The sequence below is a fragment of the Desmodus rotundus genome, chromosome 7, assembly GCF_022682495.2.
Source record: "Desmodus rotundus isolate HL8 chromosome 7, HLdesRot8A.1, whole genome shotgun sequence".
NCBI lineage: Eukaryota > Metazoa > Chordata > Mammalia > Chiroptera > Phyllostomidae > Desmodus > Desmodus rotundus.
Window position 1 is genome coordinate 114705847 of NC_071393.1, and position 24260 is coordinate 114730106.

Below are 24260 nucleotides of genomic sequence, written 5' to 3' on the forward strand. Positions count from 1 at the left end.
CGTCCAAGGACACAGCTTGCACCTTTGCTCCTGCAGGTCCCTCTGCCTGGAGGCTCTCCCAGTCCCTGACCCCTTCTCCTCTGGACCATTCCCAACCATTCCCTACCCATCCTTCAAGTTTCAAACCCTTACCTCCCACAAAGACTTCACTAATCAACCCCAACTGGAAGTTCTCTATGCCCACTTGCACCCCATAGTGCTTTCCCTTTCTTATGACACTTTATTGCATTTTCCTTTATGTTACAAAGCCTGGTATGTGGCAGACATCTAACTATTCTATTGAATAGTTCATTTGGAACACGCCTCTTTTGTCCACTCCTTTAGGGACTGTGAGGCCCGTGGGGCAGAGCCTTGTCTTACATCCCTGTATATCCTGTAGAACTTCCTTGCACACAGAAGCTCCTCGGTACATGTCAGTGATCTGGTCCTCATTCTCCAGGTTCGGTTCTGTTCTATTCAGTGATCTTTGCACCTGCTTTGATAGCTCATAAGACATTTGCAAAATTAGGTTTTGTATCAAGTCTCACCTTGGCACCCGCCAGTGCAGAGATCCTGGAAAAAGTAGATACAGAAGTTGGAAATCCCAGTGAGCAAGCAATAAGGAAGGAGAGATCACAAAAGGCCTTTTGTATCATGCCAAGACTTTTCCGTGGGGCAATAAGAAGCTTTTGAAGAGTTAGCAACAGAGTAGTGACATGGTTAGACTTACAATTTAGAAAGACCTCACTAGCTACTGTGCAAAAACAGATACCCAGGTGGAGAGAGGTTGCCTCTAGAGGCCGGTAACCAGTTAAGAGGAGGCTAAACCATCCAGGTGAGAGATGATGGTGGCCTGGACTAAGACTGCGGCATAGGGGAAAACAAAGGATCTTGCTCCTATTCAAGAGTGAATGATTAGATGTGGAGAGTGACAAGAAAGAAACCAAGAATATCTCCTGGGTTGTGACTTGGACAGCAAACCAGCTGCCCACTGAGGCATGGACAGAGGACCAGATCTGTGGAAGGAGAGGGCAACCTCAGCTGCAGACAAGGTCTACAGATCCACGGGTCACCTGGGAGGGATGCCCTAGAGGCACAAGAGGATCAGAAAAGAGGCCTGGGTGTGAGAGATGGATTTGGGAGTCATTTGGGGTTAAACAGCAAGGATGGTCCTGGGAGAGGAAGCCCAGGGTTTATGAGAGATGTCCTTGAACTCGGGCACATGGAGGAGTGTCCATGAACTCCTTGAAATTATATTCACAACTTTGCATATAGGTAGGAATACACGTACATTTTCCTGAGGAAAGAGTAAATCCATAGCTTTCATTGAAAAGCTACTTCTGAAAAATCAAGGATTCATAAAAGGTACTGAGAAAAAGGCCAAGAATAGACCCTTGGGGAACACCAACTTCAAGGGACAGGGAGGGAAGAAAAGAGACTAAGAAGCAGTCAGAGAAGTAGAATGAAAACAGGACAGTGTGGTTTACACCAAAACAAATTACGCCATGATTGGCAAGCAGAAGTAAACTATTTGACAATATGAATTAGGGATGATATGAGGAGAAAGAAGTTAGGATGAGGACAGAAACCAGGGAGAGACTTATCAGAAACAGTACTACTAACACCCCAACCCTCCTGCGTTGCTGACGCGAGACACACAAGAAGGGAGAGTGCCCAGACTGAACTTTCCTACAGGGAAACCAGGCCTCTGGGGTTAAATGTGTTCCGCATGATCATTGTCTAGGACCACATTCTCTTCTTTCCCGTCTGCTTTTCAGGATAGTTACCTGTCAAAACTACCAAGAACCCCAACTCATGCTACCCCTCATGAGAAACACAGTTTAAGGACCTCTTACTCCCAAGTATGCGAGAACCAGGACCCGCCCACGGCCACAGTTCCAGAAGCCTCAGAACCCCACTCTGGGATGTGCAGTACAGACCCCTGACTATGCAAGAGAAACCCTACTGCCCAGGCAGCCTCACTCCGTTAATCCTCCCCGAGGCTCTGCAAAGTCAACAAAACACCTCAGCGTTAATGCCATTTGTAAAGCCAGGGACCAGAATCAACCCAAAGGGCCATCAGTAAGAGATTGGCTGAATAAAGTAAGGAAGAACTATGCAGCTGTAGGCAGGAAGAAAGATTATGTCTATATGTTGCTATGGAGCAATCTCCAGGATTTTCAGTAGAAGAGCAAAATGAAGAAAATCTGTATGTCTGTTACCATTTTCTACAAAAATGCATCCATTTTCTTACAGATGCACATACATGTGCTTACATTAAAACAACATGGAAAGATAAAACATAATTTCTGAAAATGGTTACCTATAAGCAAAACGAGAGGGTAGTATAAAACAGGTAGGGGTAGAAGCTAGGTTTTTTTTAATATACTGTTTATGTTATAAATTTGAATTGGAACCAGTAAATATTTTACTTAGCCATAAAACAAAATTCATGTTGTCATTGTCCCTAAAATCCAAAGAGAAATGAAACAAAATTATCTAATTATGTATCAGTTGGTGGTATAAACACATAAAAAGAAACTATTCCAAGTGACTTTTTAAATTAAATGTACTGGGGTGACATTGGTTCATAAGCTCACGTAGGTTTCAAGTGTACGTTTCTATGACACCCAGTCTGTACCTTGCACTGCGTGCCCACCACCCACGGTCACATCATCTTCCATCACCATATATTTGGCCCCCTTTACCCTTTACTACCCACCGCCCCCAAATGACTTTTAAATAAATCGTTTGACTGTACATCCTTAGTCAAATATATCTTAGGACAAAAACAAGTGCAAATATGTATGTGTATATACCATATTTTGCTGTGTATAATGTGCACTTTTTTGCCCAAATTTTTTGAGGGAAAAATGTGCACTATACATGGGTAGCACTAATTCTGTATCTATATAAATGTTTTTGATTTTTTTATTTATGCTTATGCATTAAAAGTTTAACCCTATAAAGCAATAACAATATCCGTATGCAAAATAATATCCTGGAATACGATAATCAGTTTTGTTTCTAAATGTAGATAAATAAAAAATTGAATTAAAAAATTAAATCTCAAGATTCTTTTCCTGAAAGTTTGGGCCAAAAATGTGGGTGCACATTATAAATGGCAAAATACAGTATTCAGACGATTCAGAAGGCTGCATCTGTGGGCAACCAGTGATTGGCAGCTTCATCTCGACAATGTGCCCACTCATGCATCACGTCTCATGCAGAGTTTTTTAGTAAAACATCAAATCACCCAGGTGACTCAGTCCTCCTACAGACCAGATTTGGCACCCTGTGATTTCTGGCTTTTCCCAAAACTAAAATCACCTTTGAATGGGAAGAGATTTCAGACCATTGATGAGACTCAGGCAAATACAATGTGGCGGCTGGTGGCAATTGGGAGAACTGTCTGAGGTCCCAAGGGGACTACTTTGAAGGGGACTGAGGCATCATTACCCTGTGTACAATGTTTCTTGTATCTTGTATCTTCTTCTATAAATGTCTCTATTTTTTTATATTACATGTCTGGATACCTTCTGGACAGACCTTGTATATTTAATGCCACTTTATTATTCATATTTTTTATCTTTTTTCTTCTTCTTAAAGAAAACCCTTTAACATTTCACATAATAATACTGTTTTGGTGGTGATGAGCTCCTGTAGCTTTTCTTGTCTGGGAGCCTCTTTATCCGTTCTTCAATTCTAAATGATGGCTTTGCTGGTTAGAGTAATCTTGGTTGTAGGTTCTTGCTTTTCATCACTTTGAATATTTCCTGCCAATCATTTCTGGCCTGCAAAGTTTCTGTTGAGAAATCAGCTGACAGTCTTATGAGAGCTTTCTTGTAGGTAACTAACTGCTTTTCTTTTGCTGCTTTTAACATTCTCTCTTTGCCTTTAACCTTTGGCCTTTTAATTATAATATGTCTTGGTGTGGGCCTTTTTAGGATTATCTTGTTTGGAATTCTCTGCACTTTCTGGACTTGAATGTCTATTCCCTTCACCAGATTAGGGAAGTTTTCCACCATTATTTTATTGTCCCGATGCCAGACAATTCAATTCCATCCCAACGTCTCTGTTGCTTTTGGAGCTGCTGCAACAGCATGAGAGCTCACAGCGAGTGAATCTGAGTAAGTATGTGCATGGGCCCTTTAGAAGGAACTATCTGGGAGCCAGAAGCCTTTCATCTCACTCAGCCACACCTCCTGCTGGTTTTCACAGCCAGAAGTTATGGGAAGTTTTCTTCCTGGCACTGGAATGCTGGGCTAGGAGCCTGGTTTAGGGCTGGGACACCTCGCTCCTCAGCAGAGACTTCCATAGCTGAGATAGCCCTCCCAGTTTTCATTCACCATACATGGGTGTGCAACCAGCCCATTCCGTGTCTCCACCCCTTCAACCAGTCCCGATGTGGCATCTTCTTCATATCCTTAGTTGCAGAACTTCTGTTCAGTTAGACTTCAGTTCTGAATGATGATTGTTCAGGATTTTAGTTGTAATTTTCATGTGGTTGTGGGAGGATGTGAGTACCGTGTATGTCTACATTGCCATCTTGACCGGAAGCTGTCAGGTCTTCTTGATGTCTTTGTGACAGTTTCTCTGTTTCTTTGTCTTTCATGATGTTGACACTTTTGAAGAGTCCAAACCAGTCATTTTATAAAATGTCACTCAATTTGACTTTGTCTGATATTTTTTCATCAGAATATTGAGGGTATGCATTTATTTGGCAAGAAAACTACAAATGTTATGCCTTCTCAGTGCATCATATCAGGGGGCACTGATAGCAATATATCTTATTACTAGTAGTGTTACTCTGATCATATAGTTAAGGTAGTGTCTGCCAGTTTCTCCACTGTAAATTTATGACTTTTGCCCTGGCTGGCGTGGCTCAGTGGATTGAACGCCAGCCTGTGAACCAAAGGGTCACCAGTTCAATTCCCAGTCAGGGCACATGCCTGGGTTGAGGGCCAGGTCCCCAGTAGGGGGTGCTCAAGAGGCAACCACACATTGATGTTTCTCTCCTCTTTCTCCCTCCCTCTCTCTAAAAATAAATAAACAAAATCTTAAAAAAAGAAAATATAAAGTTATGACTTTTCTCTTTGTGATATATTAATAAGTAACTTTGTGGGAGAGATGCCTTGAGATTATATAAATTTCTGTTTCTCATCTTACTTTTGCCTACCAATTTTAGCATCATTTGATGATTCTTGCTTACAACCACCATAATTGTGATGTTTGTCTATTGGTGATTTCCCTCTTCTCTCTACATTTTATTAATTGGAATTCTGCTCTAAGGGAGAGTTTATTTCTTCACCACTTATTTATATATTTTCAATTTTAAAAAATATCAGTATGTACATTTATTTTGTTCTTTGAGTTATAATTCAATACTATCATTATTTACTTTGTTGCTCCAGTTGTCTCATGTTTGGTCATTAAGATTTCCTTCAAGTGGTTCCTGTGTCCTTCAGATTTGCTCTATCAATTTCTGAGCACTTCCTCACTTTCTAGTACCACAGTAATCTCCAGGCTCCACTTATACAGGAGTAAGCAAAAGTAAGTTTATAGCTGTGAGTCACAAAAGAGTTTATTCTTATATTATTATTTATTTATTAAGTATTGTGTTATTTGTTGTTATTATTATTAACCTACTTTTGCCTACTCCCTGTATTCTCCTAGTCCAGTCCTGGCACCAGCCATTTCTCCATGGATCCCTGGTTCCTTTTATTGGAGAATAGTACAGTTGACCCTTGAACCATACAGATTTGAAATATGTGTGACCACTTATACATAGATCCTTCTCAATATATTGTAAATGTATTGTAAATATATTCTTTTCTCTAGCTTACTTTATTGTAATAATTCAGTAAGTAATATATATATAATAACCAAAATATGTGTTAATTGACTCTGTTATTGGTAAGATTTCTGGTCAGTGGTAGGCTATTAGTAGTTAATACTTGGGGGAGTAAAAGTCATACAGTGGATTTTTGACTGCATGGGGGGTGGGGGGTGGCATCCCTAACCCTGCATTGTTGTTCAAACATCGACCATAGAGAGACTTCCAGCCAAGATGGAGGCATAGGTAGATACACTTTGCCTCCTTGCACAACCAAAAGAAGGACAACAACAAATTTAAAAACAAAAAATAACCGGAACTGCCAGAAAACGGAACTGTATGGAGGTCCAACAACCAAGGAATTAAAAGAAGAAACATTCATCCAGACCAGTAGGAGGAGCAAAAGTGGACAGTTGGGGCAGAGAGGACAAGGCAGGGACTGGAGGACTGGGGCAGGCAAGGCAGCATCTGGCAGACTGGGTGGTCCCACATTTGGGTGCAGATAAATCAGAAGGAACTGGGGAGCGAGACAGACTGTACAACCCAGGGTTCCAGTGAGGGAAAATAAAGCCTCTCACTGTAAAATTCTGTGGGGGTTGCAGCATCAGGAAAAACTCCCAGCCTCACAGAAGAGTTCCTTGAAGAGACCCACAGGGTCCCAGAACTTACACAAAGTCACATACCAGGGAATCAGCACCAGAAGGACCCAATTCGCTTGTGGGTGGCAGGGGAAGTGACTAAAAGCCAGATGAGAGCCAAGCAACTGGCATTGTTCCCTCTCGGACCCACCCCACATACAGCGCCATAACGCAGTGACATGGATTGTCCCACCCTGGGAACACCTAAGTCTCCATCCCTTACTACATAACAGGCTTGCTGAGACAAAAAAATATATGGCCCAAATGAAAGAACAGATCAAAGCTCCAAAAATAGAACTAAGGAATGAAGAGATAGACAACCTATCAGATGCAGAGTTCAAAACACTGGTAATCAGGATGCTCACAGAAATGGTTGAGTATGGTCGCAAAATAGAGGAAAAAGTGAAGGCTATGAAAACTGAAATAAAGGAAAATGCACAGGGAACCAGCAGTGAAGGGAAGGAAACTGGGATCCAAATCAATGATTTGGAGAAGGAAGAAATAAACATTCAACCAGAACACAATGAAAAAACAAGAATTAAAACAAATGAGGAGAGGCTTAGGAAACTCCAGGACATCTTTAAACATCTGAATCATAGGGATGCCAGAAGGAGAAGAGGAAGACATTGAAAGCTTATTTAAACAAATGATGAAGGAAAACTTCCCCAATCTGGCAAAGGAAATAGACTTCCAGGAAGTCCAGGAAGCTCAGAGAGTCCCAAAGAAGCTGGACCCAAGGAAGAATACACCAAGGCACACCATAATTACATTACCCAAGATTAAAGATAAGGAGAGAATCTCAAAAGCAGCAAGAGAAAAGGACACAGTTACCTACAAAGGAGTTCCCATAAGGCTATAAGCTAATTTCTCAAAGGAAAACTTGCAGGCAAGAAGAGGCTGGAAAGAAGTATTCAAAGTCATGAAAGAAAAGGACCTATATCCAAGATCACTCTAGCCAGCAAAACTATCATTTAGAATGGGAGAGCTGATAAAGTGCTTCCCAGATAAGGTCAAGTTAGAGGAGTTCATCATCACCAAGCCCTTATTATATGAAATGTTAAAGGGACTTATCTAAGAAAAAGAAGATGATCAAAAATATGAACAAAAAGCCCTGGCTGGTGTGGCTTAGTGGATTGAGCACCAGCCTGCAAACCAAAGGGTCACTGGTTCGATTCCCAGTCAGGGCACATGCCTGGGTTGTGGGCCAGGACCCCAGTAGGGGGCATGCAAGAGGCAACCATACATTGATGTTTCTCTCCCTCTCTTTCTCCCTTCTTTCCACTCTCTCTAAAAATAAATAAAATCTTTAAAACAATAGAACAGTAAAATGACAAACTCACAACTATAAACAACTGAACCTAAAAACAAACAAACAAACAACTAGAACAGGAACAGAATCACAGAAATGGAGATCACATGGAGGGTTATCAATAGGGGATTGGGAGGAAGGAGAATGGGGGAAAAGGTACAGGGATTAAGAAGCATAAATGGTAGGTACAAAATAGACAGGGGGAGGTTAAGAACAGTATGGGAAATGGAGAAGCCAAAGAACTTACATGTATGACCCATGGACATGAACTAAGGTGGGGGATGCTGGTGGAAGGAGGGGTGCAGGGCAGAGGGGAAGAAAGGGGAGATAAAAATAGGACAACTGTAATAGCATAATCAATAAAATATATTAAAAAAAAGAGATGGGTGACTAAAAAAAAAAAAGGTCAGCCATATTTAGAAACCAATATCTGGGTTGTCATTGCTTCTGGGCCCTCCTCGCCAACAGAGTTAGGAAATAATAAATGTGTAGGTACGCATGTACACATCTATATTTATTTTTGTTTCTATCCATATGTATATATACATACAGATAGCTATAGATACATATGTAAACATATGTGCAATATATTATATTAAAAATCATAAATTCCTACCAATACCCCGTATTTCAACCCCAAACCATCAGGTTCAGCTTAGCCTTCCCCTGTATTTGAATGTTTTGTCTCCGACATTGAGAAACCTGCCTGTCACTGTTCACAATACATGTTAGTTCAGGCCTGTACACATGTAAAGTAGTTTCAGAATGACTAATTCACATGCCGTGATAAACAAATTTACTCACCAGAGTACAAAATTTGTATAGCTATTTCTGCTTTTAGCCCTAAAATACACAAACACTACTTTCCAAAGTTACTTAAGTTAGTTCTTTCCTACCCCACCCTTCGGTCGGTTATGGTATCTATTTATGTTATAGGTAGGGTCATTTGCCACCGTTCCTATTCCATTTTCAGCTCGCCCCCCCATTCTGGTTGTTTTTCAGTGTATATCCGTCGTGAGGCATGTGAAACAAGGCCCTGGTTCTAAGACTCGAGGCTACACAAAAAGGCCCTCTCAAAGATGTGTCACCCCCTATCCATATGATCCCCCCAATTTCCTCATTCTTTCTACTCCATTCCCACTCACTCACTGGTTATCACTGTCATACAGACAACCAATCTCTTTAGCTTCTTGTTTATACTTTCGGTGTATTTCTTTTACACAAGTGAACAGATACACGGATATTTTCTTATGCCTTTCCTACCAAAATGGCAGCATACTATAGATATATTTTTACTTTGCTTTTTTCATTTAACACTGGATCCTGGAAATCACACCATATTAATTCATAAAGATCAGCCTCATTTTTTTTAACAGCTGCAGAGTACTCCATTGTGTGTCTGTACCATCATTATTCAACCATTCCACATATGGGCATTTAGGTCATTTCCAGTATTTTGGAAGTACAAACGATGCAAACATGAATGACCTTATGCAGGTGTATTTTCATAGTGTTGTGGGTATACTCCTGTCTTTGGTGGATTCCTACAGGGGAGACTGGTAAGTCAATAGGTAACTGCGTAGTGGTAGGTATCGTTAAATTTCCCTCTAGAAGGGTTGTATCACTTTGTATTCCCACTTACAGTGTATGAAGGTACTAGTTTTCCCACAGTTTCATCAATGGAATGTATTGTAATACTTTTTAATTTTTTTCAATTTAAAGGAAAGAAATGGAACCTCCATGCTGTTTTAATTTGAATTTCTTTATTAGGTACGTTTGAACTATTTTTTTTTTCTTTCAAAATGTTGGGACCGTTGATGTAACTTTTGTGAACTGTCTTACATGTCTTTCTCCCATTCTCTACCAGGTTTCTGGTTCCTTGGCCCTCAAATGTGAAGAGTTCTTTCTACATTAGGGATATTAGCCTTTTATCTATGCTGGTAAATGCTGGAGATATTTTCTCCCAGTTTGTCCAGTGTCCTTGTACTTTATTGAGTTTTTCACTATGCAAAATTTTATGTGGTGAAATTTTTAAATATTTTCTTTTATTGCTTCTCAGTTTTGACTCACAGAAAATCTTTCCTTATATTTTGATTAAAGAAGAACTTACCCATGTTTTCTTCTAGTACTACTATGATTTTACTTTTGTGTATTTAGATCCCCAGTCCATTTGGAGATTGTTCTTATGTATTATGTGGACTTAATTTTGTCTTTCCCCAAGTGGTCATCCCATTGTCCCAGCACCGTTCATAAAAATGTCCACATTTGGTCCAGTAATTTTAGATGCATCCTTTACCCTATAGGAAACGTCCGTAGGTAGCTGGGTCAATTTACGGGGTTTCTAGTCTATTCCATTGGTCTAGTTGTTTGTGTTGTTTTAATTATAGAGGCTTTATAGTATGTTTTAACATCTGGTAGGGCTAAGTCTACTCTAAACAATAAACAAAAATGTATTGTTTTCTTAGCTATTCTTACATGCTTGTTTTTTCATATGAACTTCAGTATCAATTTATCTAGTTCCATTAAAAAAGCTTGGTGTTTTTATTGGGAATTAAATTTGTAAATTAATGTAGGAAGAACTGACATCTTTATAATGTTGACTCATTATTTTTTTTACATTTTATTTATTTATTTATTTACTTACTTACTTACTTACTTACTTATAGGGAGGGGAAGGGAGGGAGAAAGGGAGAGAAACACCAATGTGTGGTTGCCTCTCAAGCATTCCCTACTGGGGACCTGGCCCTCAACCCAGGCATGTGCCCTGACTGGGAATGGAACTGGTGACCCTTTGGTTTGAAGGCTGGCGCTCAACCCACTGAGCCGCTCTAGCCAGGGCTATAATGTTGACTCATTCTATCCAAGATCACACAATGTCTTTCCACCTGCTCAAGACTATTTCTGTATCTTTTCAGAGGTGTTTTAAAATTTTCTTCATGTAAGTTTTACACATTTCCTGTTAAGTTTATTTCTAAGTATTTCTTCTTTGTTGCTATTGCAAGTAGAGTTTCTCTACTATTATGTCCTCTAACTGGTTATTATTTGTGCATATGAAGGCTGTTAATTTTTGCATGGTAATTTCATATCCCACTACTTTTAATGTTTAAGTTAGCTTTATCATTGATTCTCTTCATTTTTTCAGATATACAATTATAGTTTATGAAATAGAGTTTAACTAAAAAAAAAGAAATAGAGTTTTACTACTTGGTTACCATCCTATGCTTCTGGTTGATTTCTCTTGTCTAATTGCATTAGCTAATATCTCTAAAATAATGATGAAAGTAGTAGAGGTAATGGGCACCCTTATCTAGCTCCTGATCTTAGTAGAAGTGTCTCTAGTGTTTCCCCATAAGAAAGACAATGGCTTTAATTCTAAGGTACAAAAAATGTATCATATTAAGAAAGAATCCCACAATTTCTATTTTCTTGAGTGTTTTAATCATGACAGGTATTGAAACCACACTGTTAATTTGAAAACTAATAAATAAAGGAAACGAATCAAGTGTTTACCCTGCATTTTTAATATAATCTATTGCTGAGAGTAACCAAGGTCCTGGTGGTACAATGGCCCCAAGTGTTCTGGGGTCAAAGAGGAAGGTCCCGACCGACACTTTCTTCAGAACCTAACTATGCGAGTCCTGCTTTCCCCTCCACACCTCCAAGGACTCCCAGCTCCATGGATCTCTCCCTCCTGGGGGGAAGCCCCGTACTCACGTCATTCTCCGAGGTCCCACAGAGGATGCAGGATTTGCACTCTATGCACTGCCACTTGTAGGTCTTGACGGCCTCGGTCATGTTCAGGGTGAACTGCAGGCAGGTCGGGTGACCTAGGGGAAGCAGAAATGGCAGTGTTAGGGCCAGAAGGTCTGACTTGTCATCTCTCAACACAACTAACTGAAAACACATTTATGCCCAACTTGGAGGGAGGTAGGGGGTCACACGTGTTGGGAAACAAACTACCCACACTCCCCTACCAGGCACAGTTACATCAGGTCAACGCCTGAAAAGAGAGACGGGCATTGACCCTTTTGCCAGGGACAGATGCCATCCAAACCCTCTTGCCCTAAAAGCATTTCCCCCTAGGGGTATAGCCAGTTATGAGGACAGAGTGGTGACGAGAGAGAGAGAAAGGACACTGCACAGCGCTCGGCACACGGAAGCACTGCGAGAGTCACCATTATCTCCCAGCCCCGGCATCCACTGTGGCAGGAGCGACACACAAGCTACCGGGGCCTTCTTATCCATAGAAACGTTCCCACTGCCTCATGGGAAGACTGTGAGGGCTCCGGAGGCCGAGCTCAGGGGCTCTGTGAGGTGCTACACTGTGATGCGAAGCACCCATGCCCACGCCCAGATTAGCTGGGTCTGCAGCCTGGCAGGGAGTGCCACGAAGTGCAGCATCACAGCAAAGGGGACACAGTGGCCAGGTCTATCCTAAAAGGACTGGTTGCTGGCTCTAACTCTTTTCTCCATCCAAAGTATCGCATTAGCCAGGCCAATAACAGGATCGGGGAGGGACATTAAGCTGTAACCTTAGAGCCCACAGCCCCAGTGGACCAATACTGAGGCTTGGCCCGCAGAGCTGGACTCTGTTCTCACCATAGCTCACCCAGAAGAGAGACACTGGCAGTGAGAGAACAGCTCTGAGCCCCAGTATGTGACGACCTTTGACCTTCTATTTGGCAGGGAAAGGAAACTTGGATGATCCCAGGTTTCCCAATGCTGTCAATCTGCCCTGAGAATCCAGGGCAAAGCCCATTACTGACTCTGTCACAGAGAAGTGACAGCTGTGCCTGCTGCGGGGGGTCACCCTTCTGCAGAGCTCCAGCCCGGCCAAACCCAGCACATAGTGCTTGTGCTGCCCATCGCACGCGGGATCATGAATGTCTAAAGGACGATGCTAGAGACAGGGGGCGGTGGGGGGAGGTTGCTAATTAGAGTTAGTTTCACCAGCCCAGTGCCCCCCACAGGGGGTAGGACCCCCTGCGACACCACCACACTGTGGCAAAGCCACATCCTAGCACATGGCCCCCATTTCCTCCCTTCCAAATCCTCAGGGAGCCAGTTACATCATGGCCACTCGGGGTACATCCTGTCTATTCCATCAACACAAGGACTCTTCAAGTTTGGGCTCCACAAATACACACCACACTGTTATCTCAGAGAGCAAGGGTGGGGATGGAAACGACTCATCAATGGGGGGAAGGGGAGCCTCTCAGCAAAGAGCAGGCAGGAATATCGAGGAAAGTGCTGATCTGAAAGCTTTTCAAGGACTTCTCAGATGCCATCCAACCTAGAGACCCCCACGGCTCTGGACTAATAACCCTCTCCAAGTGACACCTCGGCACTGACCCCGAAGAGAAAGAAGCCTGGCATTAAAAGCCTGGATGAACATTCAGCTGATGCTTGTGAAAGCATCTCAGAGGTCTGTCTCAGCAGGACTGTTCCCTGGTCCAGTCTCTCAGGGAGAATACTGGCGTTGGAATGGAAGAGAAAATACCAGTTTGAGCTTCTGAGTGGTACGGGCCATGCGTGCCCAGGTTCTCCAACAGGGCCCCCTTGGCAAGTTCACAGGTGAGTTAATAGATACCCACAGAAGCAAGTTGACTCTGCCCAGTTCCATGGCCTAGAGGCCACAGCCAGCCAGCTCACAATAATTATTTGTGAATTTGTTCATTAATGAGTGTTTACTCAGCACCTGTTAGGCCAGCCGGTGCACTAGACAGAAAAGATATAGTGGTGAGCAAGATACCCCAAACACCTCTAATTAGAGAGAACTCAAATTAATGAAGTATACACCTATCTATTTATATACAACTGTGTGATAGGTGCCATGAAGGAAGATCATAATTGGCCACGAAAATAAACCACAGGAGAGTTTAACCTAGTCCAAGATGCCAAGGGAACATCTCGCGACAGGTGAAGAGTTAGCTGTGCGGGAGAGGGGAGTGTTCCAAGCAGACAACAGCACGCGTGGAGGCTCGGAGGCTCTGAGCAGTGGAGGAGCTGGGCTCGCTGAAAGGGAAAGAAAGGCCAGTGAGCAGAGGCTTGGCAAGCCAAGGAGAAAGGCAAGAAGCGGCCAGCGAGGTCGTGGGAGCCAGACTACACAGGCGTTAGTAGCCCTTATTTATTAAGGATTTGGAGCGTTGAAGTCAGTAAAGGGTTTTAAGCGAAGAAGGGACTGGATCACGTTGTGTTTTTAGGGAAGGTGCTCTAGCATGAGAGATCTCTGGGGTGATGAAGCAGTCCTGTATCTCCCATTGTGGTGGCGGTCACAAATACGGCACGACTGCACAGATTACACGTACACACACAGAAGTGCTGTGGGGGGGGCATGTAAAACCGATAAAAGAGGAAAGAGATCTGCAGCTGCTTCAACGTCAGCTGACTGGTTTGGATACTGACGTAATTACGTAAGATATTACCAGGGAAGGAAACTGGTTGAAGGGTACATGTGACCTCTCCGTAATATATTTAATAACTTTATATGATGCTCTAAGTACTCCAAAATAAACAGTTGAAAAGATCTTTTTACCTTTGTGTTTTAAAGAAAAACACAAGATCTTTGTGTTTTTAAAGAAAAACACAAAACTTAAAATCATCAAGAAGAAAGGATGGAAGGGAAGGAGGGAGGAAGGAAAGAGGCGGAAGGAAGGAAACAGAGGAAGAAAGGGAGGAAGAAAGAAGGGAAGGAGGGAGAAAGGAAGGGAGGATGGAAGGAAGGGAAAAGCTGGTACAAAAGAATCTGTGAGGGTTGGGCAATGCAGGGGGCGGGGGAAGTGGGGGGGGGAGGGGGGTGGTAATGCAGAGATGCAAAAATTGTTGCCAGGAAACTAGTTCAGAGGCTGATCAGCTACCAGGAGAGAGACGGGATGATTAAACTAAGGTGGGGATTTGAGAAATATTAAAGATATAACTGAGAGGACTTACCCATTGTTTGAACTGCAGGAGAGTGAGAAAGGAGAGATGATGAGAACCATTCTCAAGTTTCAGACCTAAGGAACGAGGTGGGCTGCAGCGGACCTTACACACAGACAGGGACCCATGGAGGAGCGGGAGGGTTCTCTCTGCTGAATTTAGGAAGACTGTGAGACTCCTGGAGAACACGTCAGATGGACAGTAAATACATGTGTTTAGGGCTCAAAAGAGAAGTATGAACTAGACGTGTAAATTTAGGATTTTTGCTAAATAGGTGAGAATGAAGTTATCTAAGAAAATAGAAAAGAGCAGAAGGCGAGAAGAAAAGCAAAGAGAGAAAAATGTCTCAGACTGAGCTTCGAGGACCTCAACTACTGAAAGCTCAAAACAAAGGACCAGCGAGAAAACTGAGAAGATGGCTGGAGAGGTAAGACACAAACCAGGCGAGCACGGCGTCACGGCAGCCAAAGGAAAAACTCCCAGGAGAGGGCAGTCAGCCATGTTGACCGTCGCAGGCTCTTGAGTCTGTCATTGCTCCATGAAGACCCAGAGTGAGGGAGTGCTGACGGGTCAGAGCAAAGGCTGCCCTACTAATAACAACTCTCCGGCAGGGTCCTCTCCCCTAGGAAGGAAGGTCAGCGCATCTCAGAGCACGACAAGGAACTCAGCAGCCACGTGGAGCTGCCTCCACAGGCGGGGATGGGATGGGGGCCCCCGCAGCCAACAACGCTCCACAGATGTTCACTGAAAGCCAATTCTCGGACCACTGTGCTGAGTTCTGAAGACATATTCTAGGATAGTTTTAAACCAGTGAACAGCAGCAAGCGGGTTTTGGAAACTCCTATTGGAAGTCTCTGAAAAGCTCCAAGTGCTTTCTCTATATCCAGTCCTGAGAAAGTCATCAGCCTCCCAAAGACCTTCGAACCCAAAGGAAGGGAATGACATTCACACATTCATACCCCCTCTCCTCTGCCACCCATAAAACACAGAACTGAGATGAGCCTCAGCTCTGGCTGCAGCCTCCTTCGGCTCAGAATCTAAGACATCACTCAAGCGCAACGGGAAAGTGAGGGATGCAACTTCTCAGCCAGGGTGGCTGAGGCACCAAAAGTCGAGTCACCCAACCAGCCATTAGCAGTTACAAAAACTACACCCAGTACTAAATCCCCCTGTCTGGGTCACCATGACAGGCGGGCTGGCTGGCTGTTGCCTGTGTCCTAAAACTGGAGAAGTCGTTTACCAGCCAAAACTGCAAGAATAAGACGCTTGTCTATCGTGGAAAGGACTGAAATGATACACACTGTTGGATAAAAGAAAGTTTCTAAGGAAAGAGCTATAAACCCATTTCTAGGTTTTACTGTTAGAACTCATTTTTGCCCAGAACTAATTCCTAAAGTCCTTAGAGGTAAAAGGATAATAGATATAGTTTTTCCAATTCAAGGGTGGTAGGAAAAAAGAGGCACATTTGTTGTAAAGCAATTTACCTGAAGTCACTTGCTTACTTAAAGATTCCTATCTTAATCTCTTCTGTAAAGTTAACCATCATTCTCTAATGTACTCGCTTGGAAATCTGGATTTTTAAAATACTTCCAATTTTCTTTAAGTAAGGAATGCGTGCATTGCTCTTTAAATAGCCCAATGGAGTGAGGGGAAACAATTTTCCCCAGGTCCCCCTGGGTGAGATAATTCAATGGGACATTTATAAGATTCCAATTACCAAAACGAACTTAGAAAGTGGGGCGGCGTGTGTGACTCATCCTAGCCAGAGCACTAAAAAACAAGTCCTTCCTGAATTGTTCCTCCAAATTTGTTCCTCAGGAGGGTTCAGTAGATCTTGACTGCTTATTTAGTTGGTCCTGTAGTAAATTTGGTGTGAAGAGGCATTCTTAAGCCAGCCCTAACCCTTTCCAAAACTGGCCTCCATCCTCCCTAAAAGTTGCAACAGGAAGTGTAACTGATGGCCTCCATGCGTGGGAGACCTCACTGTGGACAGGGCTTTCAGACAACAGGGATTCGGCCTCAGGGTGCTCTTTCAGTAAGGGGGGGCCCCTGGGGGGGGTGTGAGGAGTTCCTCAGAAGGGAGAAGACTGTCCGCAAGGCCACTGCACATGACACTACTGTCTCCCGGGCTCAGGGAAAAAGAGAAGGCAGGCATCTGGCCACAGTAACCACACCCTGGCCACTTGAAGGGCACGTCTCACGTCTTTTCAGGACCCACGTGCAGAGATGGGAATGTTCTCGGGAGAGGAAGTGGGATTTTGCGCTATTTGGGTGAGAAGGCACAGATAAACAGCCGAACAGGAGCAGTGTCAGTTTCCTATTCGCAGCTGCCTACTTCCCCACGCTCATGCTCATCCACAACTGCCCGCACGGGAGCATTTCCAGCCTTTCGGGGATGAAAGTATCTGCCCTTGTTGATTAAGCTCAGTTAGAAGCGATTAACCAGTCAGTACCACTCTGTAGATATCCGGTAGAGTGAGAGAACACAGCTCATTTCCAACAAACCCTGGGCAAAAAGAAATACACAAGCTGCTATGACATGTGTCTCTTACATTAGGATCCTTATTAAAAGAGTTTTTTATTTTATTATTGCCAATATTTAATTTTGACTAGGCTAAGCCACATCACTGATTAAATTAGAGCACCAGGAATAAAAACTGCATTATCTTGATAGGTGTGTGATGAAAACATAAATAAAACAGATACAAATAGCTGTGGAACTATCACGGTCTATTATTTATTCATTGTTAAATTGTAACCACCTAATTATATTTTATTACCTTATTTATCAATGTTGATCTCTTAAAAACTAATTTCTCAGGAAAGGAGAACCTAAATACCCTTGCTTCTCAGTGTGTGCGTCTTGGTCTGATGCCTGGTTTATAGAAATTATATTATATAAAATACATAGGATCAGTTCTAATCTGAAATAACACCAAAAACAAGTTTCCATGAGCATTCATTAGGAAATAATTTAGCTCAAATTTCTAACAGTTCTCTATATTCATACACACATAAAAATTCTAATATTTACATATTGCAAAAATACATAAGACACTTTCACTAAAGAATTTATGCAAAGTGCAGTCAAATCTGAATCATCCACACTAAAGAGTAATTTGAGGAGGAAAAAAATATTACTAGCTGACTTTGAGAAGCCATCTCATTCCCTCAGATCCACTCATTCTCGTCTTCTCTCTCCCCCCACCCACCTCCACTTCGGGACCCATCTTGTCAGGTGGAAGGAAGGAGGCTCTGAGTCACATACTTAATCTGGAAGAGGGCGAACCTCTAAGCAATCAAGAAGTCAATCTCTGCAGACAGATACTACGACCAGCGTGTTAACCGGGCGCTACTTCTCCACTGAAAAATTTCTCAAGCCTGGTTCGTAAACCTTCTGCAACGGCCCACAGGCGGCCCTCTCATCTGCCCCAGATGACGCCTCTAATGCTAAGACATCTGCAAATCGATGACCACACTGGCCCTCCAGAGGCTCCTGCTTGGCTCCTTTTCCTCCTCATCATTTTTAATGTATTGCAAAGAGGAAACAGAAAAGAAAGAGTGTGGAAAGGATAAGGACCAAACAAACAAAAACACATTAAAAATAAATGATGGTGTGAGCCGCGGCTGCCCTTTGCTTGGGAAAAACACTTTACTGTGCAGCAAACTCAACTCGACTCAGAGATCTGTTATCCTCTCTCAAGCTGTCAAACTCCAGGGCACCCCAGCACCATGCGGGAGGCAAACCAGAGACCGTCACACCGATCATCATTATCAGCAACCACGCAAAGCACATCCATGCAGGAGCGTTAGCGGCACATGGGCTGAACAGCTAGCTAAAGGCTCGCGTGCCATTCTCAAATAGCCCCAGAAATTCCCCAAGTTTTCATGGTCAAGTACGGTCCAAAAGTCTCATCTATAAACCTGAGGGCATTGTGACTGATCCTCTTAAAGTGAAATGGTGGAATGGGACAGACTTGACCTGATTTATGTAATCTACCTGACTGGCCCAGGTTGGGGTCAAGGCCCAGCACTAGAAAGGTGTCAAGAGCCACAGTAATAATCCCAGAGGCCCTAGTAAGACACTGAGGCTGAGGACCATAGACAATTCATTCATTTACTCATTCCCTCAACAGCGTTTGTTGAATGAAAAAATGTAGCAGGCACTCCTCTAGGCCCTGGAGACACAGCAATGAGGAAAACCAGCCCTGCCTTCATGGAGCAAGTACCACAGTTTCAGACGTATTGCAGCGTCCTGTCCCTTAGACAAGTCCCTTTGTCCCCCTGGGCATTAGCTTTCCAATTGTTAAGTGAAAGGACAGGAATCTGCTACCCATGAAGCTGCAGCTCTGTCCATGCCATCCATAAGTAATATCTTGAGAGATACTATTGATCCCAAATTGTCCATCTGGTTGGTGGGATAAACAAGCCTTCTAAAATTTGCCCACTAAAACACAAAATGGAAAAAAAGAGAAAAAAAAACTAAGAAGAAAATTAAAATAGGCAGTTAGTACTGCTAAAATTTATGTCAATTTTTCCATTGGACTAGGCCAATCCTAGTCCCATACCATGTCAGAAAGCTAAAGAAGTCTAGAAACCTAAAGCATTCTCATCAACCAAACCACCCCCCAGCCCCCCGGGGCAGTAAGTTGGCTGTACACATGAGTCACCAATGAATCTGCAGGCTGCGAAGCCCTGCGTAAGGTTAACAACCCAGGAGGAGTATCAGATCAGCGTTGAGCTGGTCACGTGACAGCGAGCAGATATTGCCAGGTGGGAGTCAAAGAAGAGAGTCACCAATTATGAGCAACTCAGGTTGACTCTCCGTTTAAATATTTAACTGAAAATGTAGATTGTAGGCAACCATCTGCCCCCTACACAAGTATAAAGATCTGAATTTTACTCTGTCAAACATGACACCAAGATTCCTAGGTTGAGCCACAGAAGAGCTGGTGACACGGGTAGCTGAAATGGAGACAGTGGGCTTGCGGGAAGGACTGACTCTTTCGGCACGCTGCACTTGTTGTACAGGTGAGGCGTTCCGTGGAGGGGTCCAGGAGCCAGTGAGAAAACATGGGCCTATCCGCAGGAAAGAGGACCAGGCTGGAGAAACAGATTTAGAAATCATCAGGAGCGAATGGAGGGTGAAGCCTCGGCCCTTGGTGAGACACTCAGGGAGAGGCCACAGAGGGAAAAACAACACGGACCTCATGGGCGGGAGGGGGAAGGAAACCACAGTAGCTGAAGGCATCAAGAAAAGAACTCAGTGAGAAAGACGGAGACCATGGGATCACAAAGGGAGGGGGAGAGCCTGGAGGGGGCCCCTCATGGCGTCCAAGGAAGAGGGAGCGATGGCCACCCTCCTCGATGAGAGGTGAGGTTAGAGGAGATGCGAAGCGCACGTACTGCTCCGAGCCGCCAATGATTCGAAGGAGAAGGTCCCCAGGAGCCATGGGCCTGCGTGCTCCTCCGCTGACAGGATGGTTTCCCTGTCGTAGAGGGAAGAGGTCATGTGCGTGCAGATCTTCTCACATCGTGTTTCTCCTCCCACAGGCTTGTCCGTCTCGCTCATGCTTGAAAGCACCACATAAAAGAGTCTTAGGATTATTATCTCTATCTGATTCCACTCCCTGATACCTGGGGTCATTTTTCCATGTAGGTCCCGTGGCCTAAGCTCGGTCCTCCCAGCATCAGTTTCCACTCTTGCCCCCGGACAGCGTCAAGTCTCTAGAAGCCAGTTCTTTCCTTCCGACCTTGGATGAAAGCTCTTCGATCCCAGGTGTCGGAGCTCTGCCTGCAAGCCCAGCGCTGGGCTGCCTGCAAGGCAGGTCCTGGTGGAGGTTTCGTCCGCAGCTCCAGTCTGGCCAATGGCCCTCTGTGTTCTCCAGGAACACCCCAATCCAGGAGGGAAGCTGGTGCCACGGGCAGCAGGTCCGCACAGCCAGTCAGACTGAACGGTGCGGGGAGGGTGGAGACGATCGCCGGCAGCAATGTCGGTGGCCATCGTGCTTGTTAAAAAACTACAAATTCTGTGATCCTCTGCTTTGCAAGAGGTGTTGGCTATTCCCCAACCCTTGGTTTAACACAGATGGTGAAGAGAAGGTGATGACATGCAAACTTTGGAGACTAAGTTATAAAAACGCACTCAGATTTCCATTTTGATTGCTCTCTCTCTCTCTATCTCCCCCCCACCAACTCTGAAAGAAACCAGCCATTGTGTTATGAGCTGCCCTATGGAAAGGTCCACACAACAGCAACCAGAGAATGGCATCTGGCCCACAGCCAGCAAAGACCCGAGACCCTCAGTTCAACAGCCCAAGAGGAACTGAGGCCCATCGACAGCAGGTGAGGAAACTTGGAAGTGACTCTTTCAGCCCCAGTCGAGCCCTGAGGTGCCTGCAGCCCCATCCAACATCTTAACTACCACCTCCTGAGAAAGCATGCACGAGACCACCCAGCTACGCCGGTCTCAAACCCCTGACCGGCAGAAACTATGAGATAACAAATGTCTGTTGGTCTAAGCTTCTGAGTTTGGGGACAACTTGCTACACATCAATAGATAATTAACACAGTAGCAGAGGAGGAACAGTGAAGGGGGTGTCTGGGGGGAAGGCTCTAGAAAAACCAGACATTTGACAGGACTCCTGATTAGACTGTGTCCCAGCACTGAGCTGAACAATGAAGGGTGGAAGTGTGGTTTGAGATTTTATCCCATTTCCATCCTCCATGGACAGTTATTTTTTAAAAATGAATCTTCTTTAGAAGAGCTAATAGTGGAAGCTAAGATCATTTAAGTGACAGTGTGGCAATGACTAAAAAAAGAAGTGAATAGGTGTGAAACCTCACAACGTGCAGGAGTGCACACGCAGCTTCCTGGGCCCGGCCTGTTTGCACAGTGGGGGCCGCAGGGGGTCCCCTCCACCAAAGCTGCTGCCACCTTTGGATTCTGGTCTTGCCCCTCTTTCCCCACCTCACCCTCCTTCCACCTTTCCAAGCCTATCTCCCACCTTTGACATTTAGGTTCCCTGGAATGAGCCCGCATGGTAGAACGCCAGCAACGTCCTGGGAGCTCAACAAATGGATATGAACAGAGCAACAACCTACAGTCAGTATTTCAGCCGAAAGAAAGTGGTGCTTGGATATATTACCCATAACGACTCATCACATTTATATTCACTGGTTTCACTTGACCCCCAACAGCAGTCCCGTGAAGCAGACAGAACAGATACAAATATTCCTGATCACAAGTGAGGAAACTGAGGCTCAGAACAGCCCAGAGAGTCAGCAAGCAGTGAAGCCAGGGCTCAAATCCACGCCTTCACGTTCTAGTCCTCTAGACTCTTTACTCAACCCCGTGGTCTCACTACCTCATTTCCACGAGGGCCAACCCAAACAGAGTGGCCCAGCCACAGTTCGGTCTTACGTGAAGCTGTTAAAGAGAACCTCTCTCCCTTCCGTTCACGAGAAGCTTGCTAAGGCACAGTATGTAGGTCACTGGATTTCTCTGGGCCTCAGTGTCCTCAGTTTGTACCACACAAAGGTGGGCTAGCTGTCTGTCCCTTAAGGACTTTCAGGGCCTCAGTGCTCCATGCCAGGCGGTCTCACAGGATGCAGGACATCGAGTCCTCACCATCTGGCGAGACTGACCAACCCTGGAAAACCCTGGGGAAGAACTGCCCAGGAGGGAATCCATCCAGCCCACACAAAGTAGCCCTGGTGGCTGCCCCAAGTAGGTCAGCAGATGATGGTGGCATTTTGGGGCTTTGGCTCCCAAGAATATCAACAGAGCCCCCCCGAGCTTATTGGCCACAGCTCCTCTGCCAGAGGCTGGAGTGAGGAGGTGTGGTTCCCCTCCCCCACCTCACTGTCCCACACACGTGGGCCAGTTATTCCCACGTGGAGCGAGGAGTCCCAGTCCTCCCTAGGGCCAGCCTGCCTGGACGGCCCGTCACCTCCTCTCCCTTTGGAGAGTCTGAGAGGAGCGTAGAAAGACACCTGGTATCCAAAGGCAGCTTCCCATCAGCCCCAGACACCTCCACCACACTGTCAGACGAGAATGGACACAGATGTTCCTGACTCACACCACCTGGGGGCAGAACCAAAGAGCAGACAAAAAGGACCCCATTTATGCACTCCCCATACTGCACCGAGGTCACGATGCCCCCACCCCAAAGCCCCAGAAAGGCTCACAAGCTCCTTTTAATCCTTTTCCTTCTTCACCTCCCAATTCTCCCAAGTCGCTGATTCACTCTCTAATTTGTGGTGACAGGAGAATGGCAAACGAGGAGGGTGACGCTGGCAGCCAGCTGCCCCTGAAGCCTCCCGCCCAGGTTCCATGAGCCATGAGGTTCCTGATGTCCTTCAACACCCTCAACAAGGAGGAAACAAATAGCACACGGAACCGACACCGCCGAAAAGATAAACATCCTTGGTCTCCATGGAGTACATCAAAACCCAGCACCATCTGGCCTTGTATTAACTCAGCATGCGCTTCCAACCCCCAGCCCAGAGCCACCGGCAGCTCTGCACTTGACCTGCACGTCTGGCTACTCAGTCCGACTGATGGGTCATTTTCCACCAGCCAAATTCTTATCTAAGATTAATATGATTTTTTCTTATAATCAAACAAATATTTATCCAACAAATTCATAAATTCACTATTTGGAAAGCTAGAGGAGTTCATTTTACATGGGCTTTATCTTTTTCCTCCAGATAAATTAGGGAGCTGAGATAGTACAGGAGAAAGCAAATCAATGGCTATTTCCAGTTACCAGCATTTGTCTTCAGGTTTAATAGAAATGATGCCCTAAGACACGGAGTCCATTCAGTACAAAAACATTCATCGATATTAAAGTAATGCAGGAGAGCCTTTCCTGGTATTCTGTAAATGTAGACAAAAGCTTCACGACTGTCTGAAGATTCACAAAGCCCTTCAGGATACATGGTGACCAACTCCATCCCGTAACCAGCAAAGCGAAGGCACCTGAGGAGTAGGTGTAAGAGAACTAGGCATACGTCACCAGAAATCTGACCGCCCTTCGGGGACAGCTAAATGCGTGGGGCACTTGCCACTCTTCCACCCCTACCTGGGGCGGACTTCGCTAATCAAGTCAACATTCTCTTCAGTCCCCATGGCTGAGACCTTAGGGCCCTTCTCAACACCGCACCCAGACGCGGCCTTTTCCATTCTGAGTTTGCATCCGAGGAGAAACCTAGGGGCTACCTCTGAGCTGGAAGCTATTAAGCTGAATAGGTTAAAAGTCTCATGTGAGAATTAAGGATTCAAACCTTAAGCAGGTCATTAATCAAATATGTATTTAACTCCTGTTTCCCTTTCTACGAGCCAGAGACTTTATCAAAATGACGAGCACTGTAAGCCAAATGGCAGCCTTGTTTTGTGGCTGGACTCACAGACAGGACTCCTCACTGCCTGCTTCTGCTACTACAGAGGACGACGTGAAAGGCCCTTTCTAAAACAGGACTTTTTAAAGCGGTGGTTAATAATTTTTCTACCTCATCAGTTACGAGGCATCGGCTCACCCCTTCTTAAGTAATTCCTGCTTCTCTCATTGCCCACGGC

General features: G+C 44.6%; 1 protein-coding gene across 2 annotated transcripts in view; it reads right to left on the reverse strand.

Annotated features, from left to right (window-relative positions):
- DPF3 (double PHD fingers 3) overlaps positions 1-24260 on the reverse strand; it is a 237036-nt gene that overhangs the window by 11972 nt on the left and 200804 nt on the right. For both annotated transcript variants that reach the window (XM_045201942.3, XM_045201944.3), the window contains one exon: positions 11477-11589. In XM_045201942.3, the coding sequence (XP_045057877.1) occupies positions 11477-11589 (113 nt within the window). The remainder of the gene's footprint in view (positions 1-11476; positions 11590-24260) is intronic.